Source organism: Fusarium vanettenii (genome assembly GCF_000151355.1).
Source record: "Fusarium vanettenii 77-13-4 chromosome 8 genomic scaffold NECHAsca_17_chr8_1_0, whole genome shotgun sequence".
Lineage (NCBI taxonomy): Eukaryota > Fungi > Ascomycota > Sordariomycetes > Hypocreales > Nectriaceae > Fusarium > Fusarium vanettenii.
Window position 1 is genome coordinate 595415 of NW_003315868.1, and position 20200 is coordinate 615614.

The 20200-nt window shown below is 51.3% G+C and overlaps 4 protein-coding genes across 4 annotated transcripts; 3 read left to right on the forward strand and 1 right to left on the reverse strand.

Moving 5' to 3' along the window:
• Positions 1-1780: 1780 nt before the first annotated feature.
• Positions 1781-3190, forward strand: NECHADRAFT_83458 (uncharacterized protein; the record flags this gene model as incomplete). The annotated part of the gene is made up of 1 exon (XM_003046914.1): positions 1781-3190. The coding sequence occupies one exon, from the start codon at positions 1781-1783 to the stop codon at positions 3188-3190; it is 1410 nt and encodes a 469-aa protein (XP_003046960.1).
• Positions 3191-4594: 1404 nt separating this feature from the next.
• DCL2101 (uncharacterized protein) lies at positions 4595-9182 on the forward strand (the record flags this gene model as incomplete). The annotated part of the gene is made up of 6 exons (XM_003046915.1): positions 4595-4611; positions 4644-4870; positions 4914-5443; positions 5510-5986; positions 6032-7558; positions 7602-9182. The coding sequence occupies 6 exons, from the start codon at positions 4595-4597 to the stop codon at positions 9180-9182; spliced, it is 4359 nt and encodes a 1452-aa protein (XP_003046961.1).
• A 1432-nt stretch (positions 9183-10614) lies between these two features.
• On the reverse strand, positions 10615-13129 carry NECHADRAFT_95310 (uncharacterized protein; the record flags this gene model as incomplete). Its single annotated transcript, XM_003047072.1, has 3 exons — positions 10615-11786; positions 11902-12969; positions 13021-13129. 3 exons carry the CDS (start codon positions 13127-13129, stop codon positions 10615-10617), a joined length of 2349 nt encoding a protein of 782 aa, XP_003047118.1.
• Positions 13130-15603: 2474 nt separating this feature from the next.
• On the forward strand, positions 15604-19084 carry NECHADRAFT_70875 (uncharacterized protein; the record flags this gene model as incomplete). Its single annotated transcript, XM_003046916.1, has 6 exons — positions 15604-16041; positions 16094-16451; positions 16897-17114; positions 17160-17841; positions 17887-18399; positions 18436-19084. Exons 1-6 carry the CDS (start codon positions 15666-15668, stop codon positions 19082-19084), a joined length of 2796 nt encoding a protein of 931 aa, XP_003046962.1. The 5' UTR covers positions 15604-15665.
• Positions 19085-20200: the final 1116 nt, after the last annotated feature.

Below are 20200 nucleotides of genomic sequence, written 5' to 3' on the forward strand. Positions count from 1 at the left end.
AGGTGAATTTTGCTTTGTTTGATGTTTGTATGAGTTTGGGGCTTATGGATTGCTTGCATGTGGATGAGGGTTATTGGGGAGCCTGATGAAGATAGGAACAGGGATTTTACAAACTTCTAGTTGCTATTGAAGTGACTTTGCCGTGATATCAGAGTGAAGGCTGGAACATAGTGTGCAAGGGGGCTTAAAAATTTCTTCCGCAACTGTCTTGGACTTTGATGGTGGCCGTCCCCTCGGCTCGACTTCCCGTACGTCTGACTGAGGCATCAGACGCGGATGAGGATTGAACAATGGCTTCGCTCGTATGATCCAAAGTATTGACCGACCTGCTTGATGTAACAGTTCTTTGATCTTTCACTGTTCTGTCAGGTTGTTGGGAAGACCGATGGATCTTGATTGACTGGTCTCAGTTCGCAAAGGTGCGCTGGAGGGAAGACTGACGTTGGCAGTTGACTCTTTCAACTCATTTTCTAACCAACCATGAAGAGTATTCTCCTTTATTGGGGCTGGCTTGCCAAATATCGCCGCAGCATAAGACCGGAATTCAGCCTTCTGCTCACTCGATACCCTGCCAGAAACTGGATTTGTCGTCCTGGCGTTTCGTTTCCGGCAGGCCTCTGAGAACTAACAATGTTTTCATTCAAGTTTTCTTTTAGAAGCTTTAAAGCTATAGAGTGAGTAGCGCTTTTTTTTTTTTGGCGAGTAGATTACTCGTCTAGGGACTCATTTCCTCGTGGACATGATCACCAACTCTTGGCTGGTTCAGAGACGGTGACGCCGATGGGGTAAATGGATGCGCCCTCGCGATCAGATGAATAGGAGTAAAGAACAGTGATTAAGGACGATAGAAGTAAATGTATAATGCTTTAAAGATGAAGAAAAATGAATGGACCCAAAACAGTATCGCAGTGTCAAGGCGACTGGCTTCTCATCTCCACACCGTTGGAACTGGATGTGAAGACACAATTGCCAATTATTCAAGTCTAAACGGCCTGAAGCTAAACCAAGTATTATATGTTGCCTTGATCTATGTTTCCCTTCGTCGGGTTCAAGAGCAATGTCTGTCAATTCTCGACTCAAGCACGTCTGCCCCATCTTACCAGATCAACAGCTGACCGATCTCCAAGATCCCATGAGCAGTCATGTTGGGGATCATCACTCTCAATTTTGCATGGGGGCTCTGAATAGGAACTTCGAAGCCAAAATTTGAAGAAGGGATGACGGGTTCGAGCTTGGCTAGGATGAAGGCCTGGAATCCGTATGAGTCCCTTGCCCCTATCGGTACTCTACGGGACCCGGTCACCAACTTGAGATTTTCTAATACTTATCAGAGCTAGGGCTCCAAGAACTTTGTGCGATTTATTCATACTAAAGGTTTAGGTAAAGCTCTTCTTGCAACCTCGACATTTATTTCCTCCCCTCTCATCCTGCCTACTTCGCCTCTTCTCTCCCACCTATCTTCCGCTTCTCACCCGCGATCCTTCAACATCAACTCCTACCGACGCAGCGCCCGATCGGGGATAATTTGAATTCAGTTTTAAGATCTTGGGGATTGCCTCACGGTAAACTAACTGTGTTTCTCATTCTTTTTATTTAACATGGAACTAACCGATATCTGCTCTGTAGGACGGCCTTCAGAGTCAGCCAGGAGATCTTGCTACCACCACGACACCAAAATTTCTCTTCTCCAACACCGGCCAGCATCGACACGCACATACAACCAACGCCTCATGCGAATCTATTTCTCTCAGTCAATTGAAAGTACCCACTCTGCGTGACCATGACCACCAACGCCGACTTCACCTTCACGCCTCATCCCTCCCCCGAGGAGATCCAGGATGAATGGAACTTATCGCTCCATGGCATCGAAGATGAGGGCGAAAACCAAGCTGTCATTGCCCATCTGCGATCTATCTGGAGAGACAACTGGTGGAAGTACCCCGACAAGATCAAGCAATCCTTCTTGAACGCCGCCCGCAAGACTGCCACCACGAAGACCAACATCCACAGCCCTTGCAGCCACACCCTTTACCGGGGCGCGTTCATTCGCAACACGCATGACTTTGATTGGGGAGTATGGCTCGTCCTACGTGGCATCTACTACGACTCTCTCAAAGATGCGGCAACTGCGAGAGCCGAGATGACTCGCCAAACTTTTGCGAGAAGCCCTGCAACGAAAGCGATCATGCAGCGGTACCAGGACATCGATGTCCTCGAGGACAATGTTCCCCTCACGTTCCCTCCACGACCTTCTTCCTGGGAAAAGAAGCTTGAAGATGGTCCAGGCGGCTCTTGCACTCCACCCAAGACCAAAGATCGGACCCCAGCCGTCAAGTGCCCTGCCACTAACAAGACTGGCGGCACAGGCGACGGGACTCGAGACTCTGGAGTTGGTTCCAGTACCGAAATGGCGAAGGGCGAGGGTGTTGGCTCACCCTCTCCGGATAAGACCAAGACAAAGGTGAAGAAAGAGGCCAAAAAGCACACTTCTGCACCCAGTCAGGGTACTAGTTCGCATCCCCGTACCAATCTCGACACGACTCCAAGCGACAGCAAGACCAAGGCTATTTCGATTCAGGGTCCAGTCAACGAGGGTGGCCAACGCGAGAAGTCGACCAATGCATCCAATAATAGCAAGGTATGCCCTGAAGAGCCCAGCACTGCCCCAAAACGCCTCCCAAAACGCAGCTTGTCGGATGATGAGGAAGAGTCTCAACTCCGCATCAAGCGACGCAGCACATCAAGCGACCAAAGCCGCCACTCGCCCGAGGTCAAAACCGAGGCGATACCAAACGGTTGCCTTCAGATCGCCACCTTCAACGAGACTCTGGAACACATCTACGAGCGAATCAAGAAGCCAATCAACGAGAAGGCGACCGAGTATGTCAGTCAACAGGTGACCCAGCACCTGGAGGACCTACAGCCACGGCTCAAAGATCTGGCGATCCAGCTCCTGTCTGAGATGATTCCCGTGATCCCTCGAAGCTCTGAGTCCAGCACCATCGCTCAGCAGATCGCTGACAGCATGGCTGAACAAGTCCTTTCCATAATCACAGGACCGGTCATCCAGAAGCTCACCACGCGGTTGATTTCTGAGCTGCAGCCAGTGGTTGACAAGCAGATCGCCAATGGCATCGCTCAACACCTGTTGGAGAATTTGTTTGGCTCAACTGGAAGCTCTGAGCTTTAGGTTGATGCAAGGAGGTCTTCTTCCATCTTCCGCCGCTGCTTGGAGGAGGGTTGGGGTCGGTCTGGTGATTGATGGGTACATCGTTTGGACTTCACTTCGTCGTTTTCTCTTGGAGCAGTGCAATTGAAACGGAGTTCATTTTTTTTCACCGACATCTAAAATGGCAATGGGTCTGGGGTCTCTTCACGGTCTTGCAATGGGATGGTGGATTGGTCTTGGGCAAGCAGGGTCTCGGACATACCGTGAGAGTCAGGATGGTGCATGACTACGGGGAATCATGGAGCATGGCGAGTATGGACAGTTTAATGGGCTAAAACAAAATATTTTTGGACTTTGCTTAATACGATCTCGAAATATTCGGGGTGTGGTGCCTTGCTTGAACGATGACCTGGTGGCAGAGGAGAACACCCAGGATTAAATGCGAGCAAGTGCCAGAAAAGGGCCATCAAGATGCATGAATCCGGTTGCTTATGCCAAAAGAAGTCCAAAAGTACTAAACTCAATTCTTCCAGACGACGGTCAGGCTGTGTGATGGCGTCACAAGCTGGGAGGCCGACCTGACATCACATGGTGCCTCAAGGGCCAAGAAATGCGTTAGAAGAGACGCCAAAGACACCAAGTTTAGCCCTTACTGCAAGAAGGCTTTCTATTTATTGTTCTATAATATATATAGCTAACCTTAGAGGAGGGCATGCCAAGCTAGTATCTTGACATGTCTCGTCTTGCTGTTGGGTAAAAGCGCGAGGATACGCATTAAAGCCGGGCATCGTGATACGATCTTTAAATCCCCGCGTCGATCTAAAGCTTGGCTCCCACTGACGTCGCAAGCTTACGCTGGCGTTGACAAACGCCAATATCTGTTTGCTCGGCGAGCGGGATTTTCACATGAGAACGCACACAGGATCAACCGAACCACAACCTTTGCAAACATTCCTGGGCCCATGTAGAATTGACGCTGATTGATTGTACAGCTCTTACCACGGGCTGCCGGCCTCTCAGACGTCACACTAACGCATCTACCCGCACTTTTCAACCTCACTTTCCTTCTCAGCCTTCTTTCCTCTTCCACCATCTTCACCTCTCAAAGCAGCTTGAATATCGTCACAGCATTTCACTGGCCAATATTGTTCTAACAAAGAGTCTTGCGCTGCGTGGAACGGTTTGCGCGACATCTGTGACGGCGCCTACTATTCAAGATGGTCGTGGACATGGGTGCCGGCGCCCTGCCTATCAGGCCACTACCATCGAGCGCAACGCCTAGTGGCGTATCCCACGATTCAGATCTCTTGAAAGAGCATCATGCAGGTCATATCGAGACCCAGGAACGTCCCGATGCGACAGGTGAAGAGCTAGCACCATCCCAGGAAGAAGGCGCCGGGCCTGAGTACGACACCGACGACGAAGATGATATCTATCGACTTGTCATCAATCCCGAGAAGCCTCGGAAAATCAGTGAAAAGAAGCGCCAGGACTCTGCTGCCCTGAAAGAGTGGGTGAGCAAGAACCAGCGCGAGGTCACCAGATCATCTGCTGCTGCTCTCAACGACCCCAATTTTCAGTCGGTCGCGCATCTCATCAAGACGAGCGAGAGCAGAAAGATCATCGCTACACCTCGAGAGTATCAGATTGAGCTCTTTGAGCGGGCCAAGCAGAAGAATACCATCGTGGTTCTGCCCACTGGTAAGTTCCCCGCTCTGCGTCGTGAGTGTGCTGACAGTGACAGGTACCGGCAAAACACTCATCGCGGCGTTGCTTCTTCGACATTACCTCGAGCAAGAAATGGAAGATCGAGCTATTGGAAAGCCAAAGAAAGTTGCCTTCTTCCTGGTCGAAAAGGTTGCCCTCTGCTACCAACAATATGCCGTCCTCAACTGCAACCTCGGCGAGCACCCTATCACCAAGTTCTGGGGCAACATGAAAGGCATGGTGAGGAAGAAGCAGTACTGGGATCAACAGTTTAGTGAGAACATGGTTGTTGTCTGTACGGCCCAGATCTTGGTGGACTGCCTTAATGATGGGTTCATCAAGATGTCGCAGATCAACCTCCTCATCTTTGACGAGGCGCATCACGCCAAAAAGGATCACCCCTATGCCCGCATCATGAGAAATCACTACATCCGCTACCAGGGAGAGCGACCACGGATTCTCGGCATGACAGCTTCGCCCGTCGACTCGCAGACAAAGGACGTGAAAGCAGCTGCCCTCGAGCTGGAAACCTTTCTTTGCAGCGAGATTGCTACTGTTTCCAACGAAGTGTTGATGGAAGCCATGTGCCAACAAAAGCAAGTTGAAGAACGAGTCAACTACGAGTCATTGGAGTTTCCAGAAGACGCAAAGACGCAACTATGGGACTTGATATGGGCCCAAGTCCTTCGTAATTCACAGTTCAAGGCATCACTCGAATTCACCAAGGAAGCTGCATCAACACTTGGCAGCTGGTGTGCTGATCGATACTGGATCCTCCTTCTCACCGACAATGAGACCAAGCGGCTTGTGGCCAGGACTGATCGCGACTTTTCTAGGGACTTTGCGACAAACCAGGCAGACCACGCGACAGAAGCTGTTCGACGTGTCCGAGACATTGTCAAGAAGCGTGAACTCCCCCCGATTGAGCCATCTTCGCCTGAGCTATCTCCCAAGATGAAGAAGCTACACGAAATTTTGTTGCATGCCTTCACGCGAGACAGCACCAAAAGGTGCATTGTGTTTGTCGAGAAGAGACACACGGCTTGGCTTCTTTCGGACCTGTATCAGCAGCAAGGAATGAGGATTCCAGGAATGGTCGCCTACTACATGGTAGGTTTCTTAGAACTAGCCGTGTTCGAGTACTAACCTCCATAGATTGGTTCCCAATCAGCTTCATCAACCCACAGCAACATGTCACATCGCGATCAAGTCGTGACTCTCCAAAAGTTCAAGCGAGGCAGCATCAACTGCCTCTTTGCGACCACTGTCGCTGAGGAGGGCATCGACGTTCCGGACTGCGATCTCGTGATCCGCTTCGACCTCTACAACTCGGTCATCCAGTATCTACAGTCCAAAGGGCGGGCAAGACAGTCAAACTCGAGATACATTACCATGCTAGAGGAAGGCAATATGGGACAGCTCAGAAGCCTGAAGCAGGCAGAGAGAGACTCTACAGCCCTACAAAAGTTCTGTTTATCCCTTCCGGCCGACAGGAAACTGGAAGACGATGTAGTGGACGCCGTTCAAGATGAACTGTTGGTCCAGAAAGTGTACGAGATACCTTCGACCGGTGCTCGACTCACCTTTGCACACAGCATGGACGTCCTTTCCAAGTATGCTGCATCTATTACTCCAGGAGTCTCCTCCAAGGTCGAATTCACAGTCACCAAGCTTGGCCCAAAGTTCATCGCCGATGTCATCCTCCCAGACGCCTCGCCCCTCAAGGCAATGTCGGGGTTTCCGCAGCGAAGCAAGCTATTGGCTAAATACTCTGCAGCCTTTGAGGCTTGTGTGAAGCTGATCAAGGACAAGCACATTGACGGACATCTTCAACCCACTCTAAGCAAGACGATTCCCAGGATGCGGAATGCTCGACTTGCTGTGAGCTCCAACAAGAAGGCCGAATACCCCATGCGACTTAGACCCGATGTCTGGAAGTCGCTTGGGGATTGCAAGGAGCTCTTTTCGACTATCATTACGCTTGACAATCCAGGGGCTCTTGGAGAAGACCTGCTTAGTCGACCTCTGATGCTTCTTTCGCGAAACAAACTTCCGGATCTCCCTGGAGTACCCTTATTCTTTGGGAATGGGCGCTCGTCTGTGGCCAAACTGACAGTTTCCGAAGAATCTCTGAAGCTAACTAGCGAGGAGATTGACGCCCTCACCAGATTCACCCTCAAGCTCTTTTCTGACGTGTTTAGTAAAGAATTTGATGCTAGCGCCGATCGGCTTCCTTACTTTCTGGCTCCTTGCAAAGATGGTCACAGCTCGGTTTCCCAAGCGGTTGACTGGAGTATTGTCGAGGCCACCAAGAACGACAGCCTCCCTTGGGAAAATGCCCCGAAAGAGTTCTTTGTAAACAAGTTTGTCACCGACCCCTACGACGGAGGACGCAAGCTTGTCATCAAAGGCATTGATGAGTCGAAGAAGCCTTCTGATCCCACGCCCGAAGGGGTCCCAGAGTCGAGAAGCCGAGCCTATCGTCAGGTGGAACCTACCATCAAGGAGTACAGCAACAGTCTCTACTACAACACTCGTCTCAAGGTTAAATGGAGAGAGGATCAACCTGTTGTCAAGGCACAGATGTTGTCGCTCCGACGCAACTATTTGGACGAGTTCCAAGTCGATGAGGAGGTCAATAATGATTGCTTTGTGATCTTGGAGCCTCTTAGAGTCTCGCCAGTAAGCAATCCTCTACCTTCATCTGGCGTCGCTAACAAATAAGATTCCTCTCGATGTGGCCTTTATGGTCATGGCGTTTCCAGCCATCATCCATCGCATCGATGCTGCCCTCATCACCCTTGATGCTTGCGCCATGCTGGATCTCCCTATTCCACCTGTCTTGGCTCTCGAGGCTATGACAAAGGACAGCGACAATTCTGGAGAGCATGATGAAGAGCAGGTCAACTTCCAGCCTGGCATGGGCAGCAACTACGAGCGACTAGAATTCCTAGGCGACTCATTTTTGAAGATGGCCACAACTATTTCTCTCTTTACTCTTATTCCTGAGAGCGACGAGTGTGGATATCACGTTGAGCGCATGATTCTCATCTGCAACCAGAATCTCTTCAATCACGCTGTTGATCGCAAGCTCCACGAGTACATCCGATCCAAGGCGTTTGACCGACGTTCGTGGTACCCTGACCTTCCACTGAAGAAGGGAAAGGCACCAAAGACGGAGATGCGACACAACCTAGCCGACAAGTCCATTGCCGACGTTTGCGAGGCCCTCATCGGAGCTGCCTACCTGTCTGGCAAAGGGGGTAGCATGGACCTGGCTGTCAAGGCCGTCACGCGTATGGTCAAGAGCAAGAATCACAAGATGGAGAAATTTGAGGATTACTTTGCCGCCTTCAAGATGCCAGCCTGGCAACAAGCCGAAGCCAACGTCAATCAACGCCGTCTCGTCGACTGTGTAGCTGATGCTGTTGGATACCGCTTCAAATGGCCTGCACTTCTCCGGAGCGCATTCAAGCATCCTTCTTGGCCTTATGATCCAGTGCCAAACTACCAACGCCTCGAGTTTCTAGGCGATGCCCTGCTGGACATGGCCATTGTCGACAACTTGTTCCAGCGGTTTCCTCAGGCTGATCCTCAATGGCTGACTGAGCACAAAATGGCCATGGCCTCGAACCAGTTCCTTGGGTGTCTCTGCGTGAAGCTCGATCTTCACAAACACCTTACCTCTACTACATCCTCGTTGATCGGGCAAATAAGTTCGTATGCGAGTGAGCTTGAGCTGGCCGAAGAAGACGCGCGTCAAGAAGCCAAGGCGAATAAGACTGCCATGCGCAAAGATTTCTGGCTCAGGGCATCTGCGCCGCCCAAAGCCTTTGCGGATGTCATGGAGGCTCTCGTAGGCGCCATGTTTGTCGACGCCAAGTACGACTACACGGTTGTCCGCAACTTCTTTACACGCTTCATCGAACCGTACTTTGAGGACATGGCACTATATGATTCGTTTGCTAACAAGCATCCTGTCACGTATCTGTCCAAGAAGATGCAGCAAGATCTAGGCTGCACCAACTGGCGTGTCAGCGCAGAGAACGTACCCTGCGGTGTGGAGGAGGGTATCGCTGCCCTAACAGAGAGTGACGTGGTGGCTGTCTTTATGGTACACCAGAAGGTCGTTGCCAATGCTACGGCCAAGAGTGGACGTTACGCCAAGATTGCTGTGGCGAAGCGGGCTCTCGCGATGCTTGATGAGCATGAGGGAGACTTTGAAACGATGAAGCGGGCTCTGGGATGCGATTGTAAGCCTGGGGCTGTGCAAGATGATGTTAATGATCATGGAACAGCAATCTAGATTTTAGATTGAAGGAACAAGAGCCTGCAAAGGATAAAGCGGCTGGGCTAGAGGAGTCTGGTTGGTGTCTGGGATATTGGTTGTACTGTGTCACGGTATATCAGCGATTGTCACGGTGAGGATTGAACCACCTTGCACAACCATGTCACTATAGAAGCGAATACAGCGTTTACTCTCATTCTCTTGGCCAATATTCCCTGTCGTGTTACACAAACCTCGCATCAAACCCCAAGGCCAGCCCTCATAATACCTTTGCCCAAGCCCCTCGGTCATCCAAGCAAACCACTAGCCCTGTTGGCCAAATGGTAAGGCGTCGCACTCGTAATGCGAAGATCAGCGGTTCGATTCCGCTACAGGGCACGTGACGAGGAAATTCACCTAAAAAGGGATTCCTTTTTTGTCTTTGAGACAAGTTTTTGGTGTTGGTAGCTTTGGTGATGTTATTGTTTGGTGTTGAGGCGTTAGGTGAAAGGCTTAGGGGTTTAGGTTGCCTTTTTTGGGGCCGGGCACGTGCACGGTTGCGGGATGATGTCATGGGATTGGCATAATGGGAAGGTGCTTTGTTTTGCTTTTGAAGTCGTCGCGTCATTAGGCTTTGATGCATAAAGTGGTGATGCTTCTCAGGCATTGTACTTTGAAAGTAGTCAAGGTGGAGAGTTAGATGGCTAATTCTAGGGAGCGAGATTAATGGGCTTCAGCTGAAGCTTTCAGCTGAGCGTCAAGTGGAGATGTCGGGGAGTCGGAGAGAGATGTTGAACGGGACCAAGATGGGCAATCTTGATCAGGTGAACCGGGGGAGATTGATGGGCCAGGGATTTCCGGTAGATGAAGAAATACCGAATTGCCACTATGATCAGCGTCATCCTTGCCAACCGAGATATCTTTTCAGCCAGCCTCGGGTATGAAGGCAATCCAACACGATACAGACCACACAGCAATGAGAGTGTTAGCTCACGATCTCTTTAGATATTTTTAGCCAACCGAGCTCAACGATTTGTTTCAAGTTCTTCGCGTGGCTGGGGCTGAGCCGCCCGGAGGCGTTCGTCATCTAACCGATCTAGACTCTTGAAAGTAAAGATTTTCAGCTGGCACCGCAATGTTTGCTTTTGTCATATCGATGGCGGAGCTGAATCGGAAAGTGAGGCGGGGATCTAGGTCCGTGCTGTAGATTTGGTTTCAAGGATGCATGTTTGATGTGGGAGTTTGTCATTGGAAGAGCGCTTGTTTGATGTTGTGAATGTTTGTCCATTCATTAGATGCTTGGATACCCTCCCTATGCCTATTTGACTGCAATGCTCATTGTGCTGTACATATCCATGCGCCTATTCCATGATACAAAGGAAAAAAGAATTAAAAAGGGACGGAAATCGTCAAGTCGTCTTTATGTTCCCAAATCATATTTGCCATAAAACTCCATACCTCATATGTCTCGTTAATCCTCTACATCCGCCTCGTCAACATAACTCCTCGTATGTCGTCGACTTGAAGTCTCCATCTTGCGTCGGCGCATCTCCTTTCGTAGCTTGACTGCCGTGTGAATGTCAACCTTGGCGTCATCCTCCTCGGTGAGGCCGTATTGGTCGAGACCTAGGTGCTTTAGGTCGATGCCAAGCTCAGCCAGGGATACGAAGCTTGGCCCGTGGGGCATGTCGCGCGCGCGCTCCCAGAACGAGTCGGAGCCTTCGTCATCTGAGGATGAGCCGTTGCGGGGTTCCCGACGCGGTGGGGAGAATGTGCTTGTGCGGCTGCGGCGGAGATGTTGTTGTTGGTGTCGTGTCTTTTTCGGCGTCGACTTGTTGCTCTTTGTGGTGCCTCTTGTTGTTGGGCGTTTTGGGCTCTTTGGCGTCTTTGGTGGCTTGATGGGTGCTGGCGGTTCTGCTGGGGCCTTGGGGATCGGGAGAGGCTCGAATAAACCGGGAAGACCGCCTCCTGCGATGCCGTAGTCTTCTTTGTACAGTAGACCTTCTTCTCCACGTCGCTTCTCCTCCTTCCAGGCGATGAATGAGTCTACAGAGTCCTCGCTGGCATCCGAGATGTAGTACTCGGCTTCTACGCCTGCGTTGATGGGGTGACTTAGATCCTGCTCGAGTTCCCGACGTGAAGGAACAAGAGTATCGGCGGAAAAGTCGTCTTCGGCGGCGTTGTAGTAGTTGTTCTGGTTTCCAAGAGTGGGCATTCCACCGCTCTGTTCGCGCTCGTGGTTAATCTTGATTGACGGAGGAAGAGATGCGTCGATGGAAGTGCTCGGTGTGTGCTGAGATCTCGGGAAGGGGTTACTCGAGTACCCGGACGACATTGTGGTTGGTGTAATGCAAGGCTGGGACTTGAGAGTTAGAGATGACGTCCGAACGGGAATGTGTTCGGTGATGTTGTCGAGGCGTTGATGTCGGAGAACCGAGGTGCCGCCAATGGAGCGGTTGCGGGGTGGTTTATCCATTGATGAAGAGCTAGAAGGTCGTGAGGGTTGAGAAATGTCGCTGCGGGGATAGAGAGAAAGAGTTGGTGGGCCGTGATGCGTGTCGGGGCGGATAAGAGAAGAATCATGACGAGGGACAAGAGGATCATGGCGAGGAATTGGAGGGTCATGACGAGGGAGAATGAGATCTTGGCGTGAAAGATGTGAATCGGGGCGAGAATATGAAGGATGCTCTTGTTTGAATCGCACAGGGATAGCTGTAACTTGTTAGCTTTCTTCTATAATTTGGCCAAAAGGACCTACTCGGACATGGTGCTGGTGTATCAAAAGCTTCATCAACCAGACTCTCAATCTCAACCATACCAATACTTCGCTGTCGACTTCGACCTTCACTCGTTTTTGGACGAGACGTGGGCATCGGCGGTGGTGACAGAGGCGCCGAATAATTAAAATTTGATAACGAAGGATGCAAACTGAGAGGTCTCGGCTTAGACCTCTGCGGTTCAGGTGCAGATGCGAATGCGTTGAATGATCTCCTCCGATTCTTTAGTGACGCTGCTGTTTGGGATGATGTCTCGGGGCGTTTATCCAGACGTCGTTGCGATTTACTGGATCTTAGCATTTCTCCGCCAATTGAGCCTGAAAATGACCTCCATGCTTGAGATGAACTCGTCGGTCTTGAAGATTCTCGAATCGTTCCCAGATCAAGATGAGGAATACCAGGCGGCGGAGCGCAATCGTCATCATCGTCGTCAAAGCCATCATAATCGTGAACAGACAATCCACCACTGTCAGAAGTCTGCAGCGTCAACCTCCCGCTACTGGAAAGACGGTAAAAGGCCTTGACGGCAGGGCTGTTAAGGTTCAGACCGTTCTCGCCAATGTTGCGCTCGGCAACGTCTTCCCCAAACTCGCGGACGCCGGTGGCTGCGACGCGCGAGCGAAAGTTTGACGGTCTGATCTCGCCCTGGGCGTCTAGAACGTCGACGAACCGGTTGCCGTCCTGGAACGAGTCGATGGAGCTCTCGCGGCGGTGGTGAGATGGAATTGAAGGCACAGGTGGTGGTCTCTCTACTGTGCGCACGGCTGCGCGTGTCTTTTCGGGAACGCTCCAGGCTGAGTTGGTGCTGCGGATGCTACGGGCGACGGACCTCGGACGCGAGGTGAAGCTATTGGCGTGAGCTTGGTTTGGAGCTGTTGTTGGACGTCCTGGGGAGAAGCTGCGAAAGCGAGGGACCATTGGAGGAGGCGCGGCAGGGTCAATGTCGATATCGTGATCGATTACAGAGAGTTGAGCCTGGCTGCGCTTCCTTGCCGCCTGCTGCAGCTGGTCCAGCACGTTGGGTCCATTTCCAGCGACGGGATAAGTTCCTGCACAAGTCAGAAGGTGGCGTCTTTGAATCCTTTTGACACAAAACTCACCTTGGATGGGAGGTATTGATGCGACTGTCGATTTGTAAGATTGACCCTTGACCTGGTTCTGATTCTTATCCGAGGAAGATTTGCGCGTCAAGAAGCTAAAGAAGCCCATGATGTCGTTGGACAAGATGAGTATCTGCTGGTTGCAGGGAAGAGAAGCAGCAGGTTTAAAGGAGAGGCCTCAGGGGACCCGCCGCGAGCATTCTGGCGCTCACGGGGAAAGATGATGAAAAGATGGAATGAGAAGCTACGAAAGGGGAAAACGGGTGTTGGGCCGTTCTTTAAGCAAGGGAGAGAGAGTTGGAAGAAACCTGGGGCGACCTGTTTCGACAGCCCACGCGCGCTGATTGGGGAACAGGGCCTCAGAAGAAGAAAAAGGAAAAAGAAAAAAGATGGCTTGGACTCGGTAGGTAGGGGGTCAGTCTAGTTGGAGATCTTCGTGGATACATGCATATTCTCGACGTCTTGATGGAAGACAAGCCCAGATTTCATCAAAGCCAAAAAGGGAGGAGAGAGTCAGTGACAGGAGATGCCAGCCCGGCGGTAATCATGACGCGAGCGCAAGAAAAAGATCCGTGCGGACCGACCAAGAGATGGATGGACAGGTACCCGCTAGGAAATAGGGAGTTCAATCAGTTCAAGGATGAGCTGCAGTAGCGGCTTTTCTATCCCCCTCTCTAGCGGCCAAGCCCAGGTCGATTAACAATTGACAGCCTGGCCCGTGGCAGTTTGTGAATGGGCTATACTATGAAATGCATGCAAATACCATTCGACGGCGTTTCCTCTGTGGTGATGGATTCCTCAATGAGACATGGCAGCCCGAGCTATGTCTCAGGACAATCTATCCACACCCACCGCTTTTCCCCTCTTTCTACAGTCCAACGGTACGATACAGAAAGTTGAACTTGACAGGGGGCGTTTGACTTGCAGTGCAAGAGGGTGGTACCCCTGAACTCCAGACCCGCCCCTTGAAAGGGAAAGACAGAAAAAAAAGCTGACGCAGGGACCAGGGGCTCAGACAAGACCGGACTATTCAAGTGCCACGAAGCAGAGATGACGAACGGGATTTACTTGGACGAGACTAGTTTGACCTGAAAAGGACGCCAGAGGATGCTTTGCAGGTGCTGATCGAAAGCCCGTCAAGTTGTCTGGATCCATCCATCCATCCCCCTCAAACGTCTAACGCCATCAAACTGATCGCTAAAAGTCCATGAGCTCCAAACGGCTGCTCCGCTCAGGGACGAGCACGAACGGGTCTCGGCCTCCGGGGTCTTGGTTCGCCGGTACGTGCGCAACGACGCCGTGCTACCTGACACTTGACTCCCACCTTGGCGAGGGGAGGGGGGTTCAATAACACCCCCAGCGAGTCATGTCTCGAGTCCACGTGGGGGACATGGTGATGGGGACTCTCTCCCGTCTAGTGCGGATCCAACCTTGATGCCAAATTGGGGGGGATCCGTGCCACTCTCCTGGGACGAACGGTAAGAGTATGTGTCTGTGTCTGTGTCTGTGGTTTTTGTGGTTTGGTCATCTTCAAGTCTGTCAGGAGGTTTGTCACTCTGCATGTGTTGGTGTGGCAGACATTAGCGAGAAAGACTCGTCTCCGAGACATTGAGGAATCGACAAGCAGCTACCCGAGTCATTCTAACCAGGCTTGCTAGGTGGTAATATCGCCTGCTACCGTCCCAACCAGGGCGGATTCCTCCATGGTTACCTCGTTACGAGAAAGCTAGCTACCTAGGCTGGTCATCAACTCTCGGGAACGGCCCGTCCGTTGTTTTGCCCTTGATGCCGGCTCCCGGTGTTTGTGTTTGTGCTGTGTAGTGCCGTGATACTCTTAACACGAGGATGCACCACATTATTGAATAGATAGCAAGAAAGATTTGCACGTCACATCGTGAAGAGCGATCTTAATCATGGGTGGAGGCACCAACCAAATGATTGACATCGGTGGTCGTCCGGAGGGCTGAAAAAGCGTCGGGGCCAGATTGCGACCCTCAAAGATGAGATGAGATCGCGTCAAGGCACGTGCAGCACGCGGAACCGGTGTTGCGGGTTTTGTACAAGACCCCGAAGGTCCAAGAAGAAAACCGTTTGTGGGCTAGTGGATATAGCTGAAGCCCCAAGGCTAGACATGGCAGGTGTAGATCAAAGAGACTAGCGAAACTTTGGATGAACAAGTGTGAGTCGAGAAAGATGGTTTAAGAGATGCGATTGGAGAAGCTAAAAGGGGAGGAAATGAGGATGGGTTTTGTGGTGGTTGGACGTGAATGATGGTGTTGAACAGGTTGGGATAAGTTACCCTACAGCTTTACAGAATCGAAAGATGCCAAGAGGAATACAGCCCTTGTAATGCTACCCTTTTTTAATAACACCCGTCACTTATGATACTACAGGTGTTAATGCTCGTAAAATGCAACGCATTAAAAGTGCAGATATAAACAATGAGGCGTGTTTTATCTTGATGATCCCCCGCTTGAGCCCTGAGCCACTCGCTGCAGGCAGTCGGTAGGCGACGTCATGGCAAATAATGCCCCGCGTTTGGCGGGGGCCGAGAACACCAAGTTTCAGCTTCGCACTCAGCACATCCAAGCTTCATTTCCATCAACAGCTCGCGACACCTTCACATACGCACACATACGCCCACCATGTCTTCGACAACAGACCCCAACCCTTCTGATGCCCGCCCGGCATTTATCCCCCTCGAGGCGAACCCCCAGCTCATGACGACGCTCATCCACAAGCTCGGCGTGTCGCCGGCCCTCGGGATGCACGACGTCTACTCCCTCACCGACCCGGACCTGCTGGCCTTTATCCCGCGCCCCGCGTTGGCTCTTCTACTCGTGTTCCCCGTCAGCGCCGCGTACGAGAGCCACCGCATGGCCGAGGATAGCTTGGTGGATGAGTACCACGGCAAGGGCGATGCGGAGCCGGTGCTTTGGTGGCCACAGACTGTTCGGAATGCGTGTGGACTTATGGGACTCTTGCACGCTGTCAGCAACGGAAACGCACGAAACTTTATCGGTAAGATCTTCTCTATGTGTATATCTAGGTGTATATGTCTAACGCGTCGCAGAGGAGGGTTCCACGCTTGACACAATCATCAAGAAGAGCATCCCCCTAGGCTCCGACGGCCGCGCCCGCATCCTCGAACAAACCCCCGACCTAGCAACAGCCCACAAAGAAGCAGCCTCCCAAGGCGACACGCCCGCACCCCCGGCCGAAGACGACGTCGAGCTGCACTATGTCTGCTTCGCCAAGGGAACCGACGGGGGACTCTGGGAGCTCGACGGACGACGCAAGGGACCGATTCGAAGAGGAGATTTGCTAGAGGATGAGGATGTGCTGAGTAGCAAGGGACTTAGTCTCGGGGCGTTGAAGTTTTTGGAGAGGGAGGGTGGTGATTTGAGGTTTAGTGCTGTTGCGCTTGCTGGGTCTGTTGATTAGACGATGGAATTACTCAAGATACCCAAAATACAAGGATGCCTAGATGGCAGGATATGGTCTTGTGAGCTGTTGGATATATGTGTCCTTGCTGGGCCATTAGCTCTTCAATCTGGTGTAGCAGTAGATGCAAAGACCTGCTGCCTGGAGTGCTCAATCCTCTAGAAATAAACAAAAATAACCAAGTCGTGTCAATAGTAAAATGTCAAAGCCACTCGTGTCAGAAGTTGTAAGCCATTCTGACAGGCTGGCGTCTTAGGCGCGTGAATAGTCGACGACAAGGCAGATTCTTGAAGCCACGTCTTTGGAGACATTGGCTCCCCACTTCTCGAGGCAACGACTTTAATATCAACTGGCCTCTGCCCGTGTCAATTCTTCTTTCTTCACAATTGAACACTCTTGGCAACATGCGTAAGTTACATGTTAATGTTGAAGTTGGACAACGCTGACCGTGCTAGGTATCGCTCGCTGGCTCTTGCGTAGAGGCCCTGAACATAGTGGCCTCATCCTCGGCAATGATGCTTCTGGAAAGACGACAATGCTCTACAAGCTGAAGCTGGGAGAGATAGTCACTACAATCCCAACAATTGGCTTCAATGTAGAGACCCTCGAGTATCCAGATGGCGGCAAGATTACTCTCTGGGACGTGGGAGGTGAGCATTGCCTGTCTTGGTTTGAATGTGTACTGACTCTTGCAGGATGCGACAAGATCAGGCCTCTAATTAGGCACTACATGCAGCCAGATCGCTTCCTCATCTTTATCCAAAGCTGTGGCGATCTAGATCCCGACAGGATCGAATTTTCCCTCGAGTATCTCCGCATGGGCTTGGCCATGATGGCTGAGCAAGGTTGTCGACACATGTTTATCCTCTTTAACAAGCAAGACCTCCTCCTGCCCGATGAAAGAGATTCCATCGTCAAAGGCATAAGAGCGCAGTTTGAGAAAGAGATTGCTCCTTATCTCGCGAATCACGACATTAAGATCTTGGATTATCCTGGTTTGTGCGCGACGTCTGGTGAACAGCTTTATCCTGCCATGGAGGAGATTAGACAGACGATCCAACAGATCAAGAAGCCGGCTCAACCAGATACAAAGACTCAAGTAGCAGAACTGGAGAAGGGACCGAGCAGCTCGGAACTCCTCGAGCGCGTAAGAAAGGCCAATGCGGACGCTGTTAACGCCGAGAGCTTCTGGGCGTCATTCATGGACGGCAGTCTTTCTTCGTGGGACCACTACACTCATCTGAGAGCGGGCTTCTTCGTGTTGCATGATTGCTTCGCTAGAGGATTTGGTCTTTTGGAGTGTGCCGACGAGTTTATGGCTCATCTCAATCGTCTGAGGCAGGGAGACCCAGAGCGATTCCGCAACACTGCGCACAAGTACGTATCCCTTGCCTGATTGTGAATTACCTCTAACGTCAACAGGACCATGACAATCTTTTGGCTTCATCAGATTCAGATCGCGGCTGTAAACTACCAAGTCAACAATGGACGCGACAAGTTCCCAGACAGAGGTGAATACGCAGAGATCGCTCTCTCGGCGCCGTGGCTTATGAACTCTGGTCTTTGGAGGTCGTACTACTCCAAGGATCTGCTGTTCACGCCTGAAGCTCGAGAGAATTGGCATCTCCCGGATTTACAACCTCTTCCAACCCCCGCTCAGCCCAAGGTAGAGGAAGAACAGCCGAACACTCAGCGTCCTGGGAATGATGTGGATAGACTGCCACGCTTTGCATTCTCGGTCGTGCAAAAGACGCTCACGTCCAAGCTCAGACGAGGTGGTGTCGTCAAGCAAGCGCTTGAGGCCTTGCAATCGTCAACCATTCGCCTTCGTGCCTCTGATCCGTCTGTGCCACCGTACTCGGAGACGCAGGCGTATTTCTGGATCCAGATTGTCCACGCATATCTGCGATCCTTGGAAACTGATCCATCCAAGGCGTCAAAGGGTACTCAATTTGAGGGATCGGTCACGAGTCTCACTTTTGAGGCATTCAAGGCTCTCTTCGGCATTACCGGAGACGAGTGGCGTCAGTACTATTCGTCTTCAGTCTGGCAGGGAATTCCCGCGAGGATGAGCTTCGTGAATCCCGACAAGAAGGCTCTTCCCAACGTCTTTGGCATGCCTTCCAAGGCAAAGATCGACCTCGCCCGGTCGCAAATGGTCAACGCCATCAGTCGTCGCTTCACCAAACCTTCCGGTCTACCTCCGCGGGAGGACCTTGACTTCTGGGCTGCAGTTCTTATTGATGAGGCAAAGCTCATACCTGAAGATGAAGTCATCGCTACGAACCATGCCAGTCTATTGCGTTTCCTCTATCAACGACTAAGCAAGCCCTCTGAGGAAAAGAGCTCGACGGTCGCAGCGCGGACGGCGTTGGAGCTTTCTTCAAGCATGGGCTCTACGCAAAGCATGTTTTGGGTACAGCAAGTTCAACTCTGTCTTGCTGGTGGAAAGGCGGCGTCCACGTTTGAAGAGTTTGTGACGGCGAATGCGCATCTGGCGTATGAGGATCTGCCTTTAGTGTATTACTCGCCTCAGCTGTGGCAGAGTGCTGAGGTGAAGGAGGTTTATGTGCCGCCGGATCGCCATTCGCTTTCGAGTGTTGTGCCTGGTGGGAAATGAGTGAGTGAAGGAGGTTGACATGATGTATGATGAGGATAGGATGGATATATGATGAGGATAGGATGGATGTATCATGAGGATAGGATGGATGTGTGATGAGGATAAGATAGATGTGTGATGAGGATAGGATAGATGTGTGATGAGGATAAGATGGATGTGTGATAAGGATAGGATGGATGTATAATGTGAACGGTGTGAGTAGGGCGCAAAGCGAGAAGCTGGCGAGCTTATATTGGCATACTTTGGTGCATAGTCTGGCATAAAGATTAGAGAAATAATTAAAGAGAAGAGGCATCGGAGACAATGTACACACATCGGACAAATATATTGACATGCCCATGAACTTTGTCAGCACAATATGAAATGGGCAACACGCAACAGCGGTCTTCACTAAAGATATGATACAGGTGGAAAACTTGAGGGCGAACATGCTATCTATCAATTACAGGCTCGCATACAACCCAGACCTCTGACATAGAACCCACTGCGGACGAGGATGGCGCCTGAGAGACTCTCGCATACTCTCGGACGTGGAGAAACGATACTAGAGCACGGAGCTGGAGACAGCAGGCTTCCTCTGGACGCTGCGGAAGACGACAAAATACATAGATGCCAAGGAGAAACCACCAACAATCATGTTCACAGACCACAGCTCTATCATTAACACGGACAGGGCGGCAGCGCAGACGATGGCTCCTTTTTAGTAATACGCTCGACTCTCAGGAGGAAGGTTGTCAAACCTCTAGTCTGGACGTCCGGTGACCCGTGAGAATCTTTCTATCTTCTTGGCAATCCTTACCACTGCGGCGACGGTATAAATGGGAATATTTGACGGAAAGGTTTTGGATGGCTTGATGTTCTCTTCCATGAGGCGTGAGAACGTGGTGTATCCTCCTGTGGGTAGAGAGAGGCCCCATGTATCCTTCTCTCATGGCAACTTCTTGCCCCCTGTTCTTTTCGCCAGCTCTCTCGTCCCTGATAAATGGGCAAGTAACTCCTTAAAGAGGAAATCGATAGTTCGCATCAGCAATTTGGGCATTTTACCGTGTGCGGTTGGTCCGGCTCTTCCTCGTGGGAGAACCCATCGCAGTTCTTGATTCCCTTCTCGCATTAGCT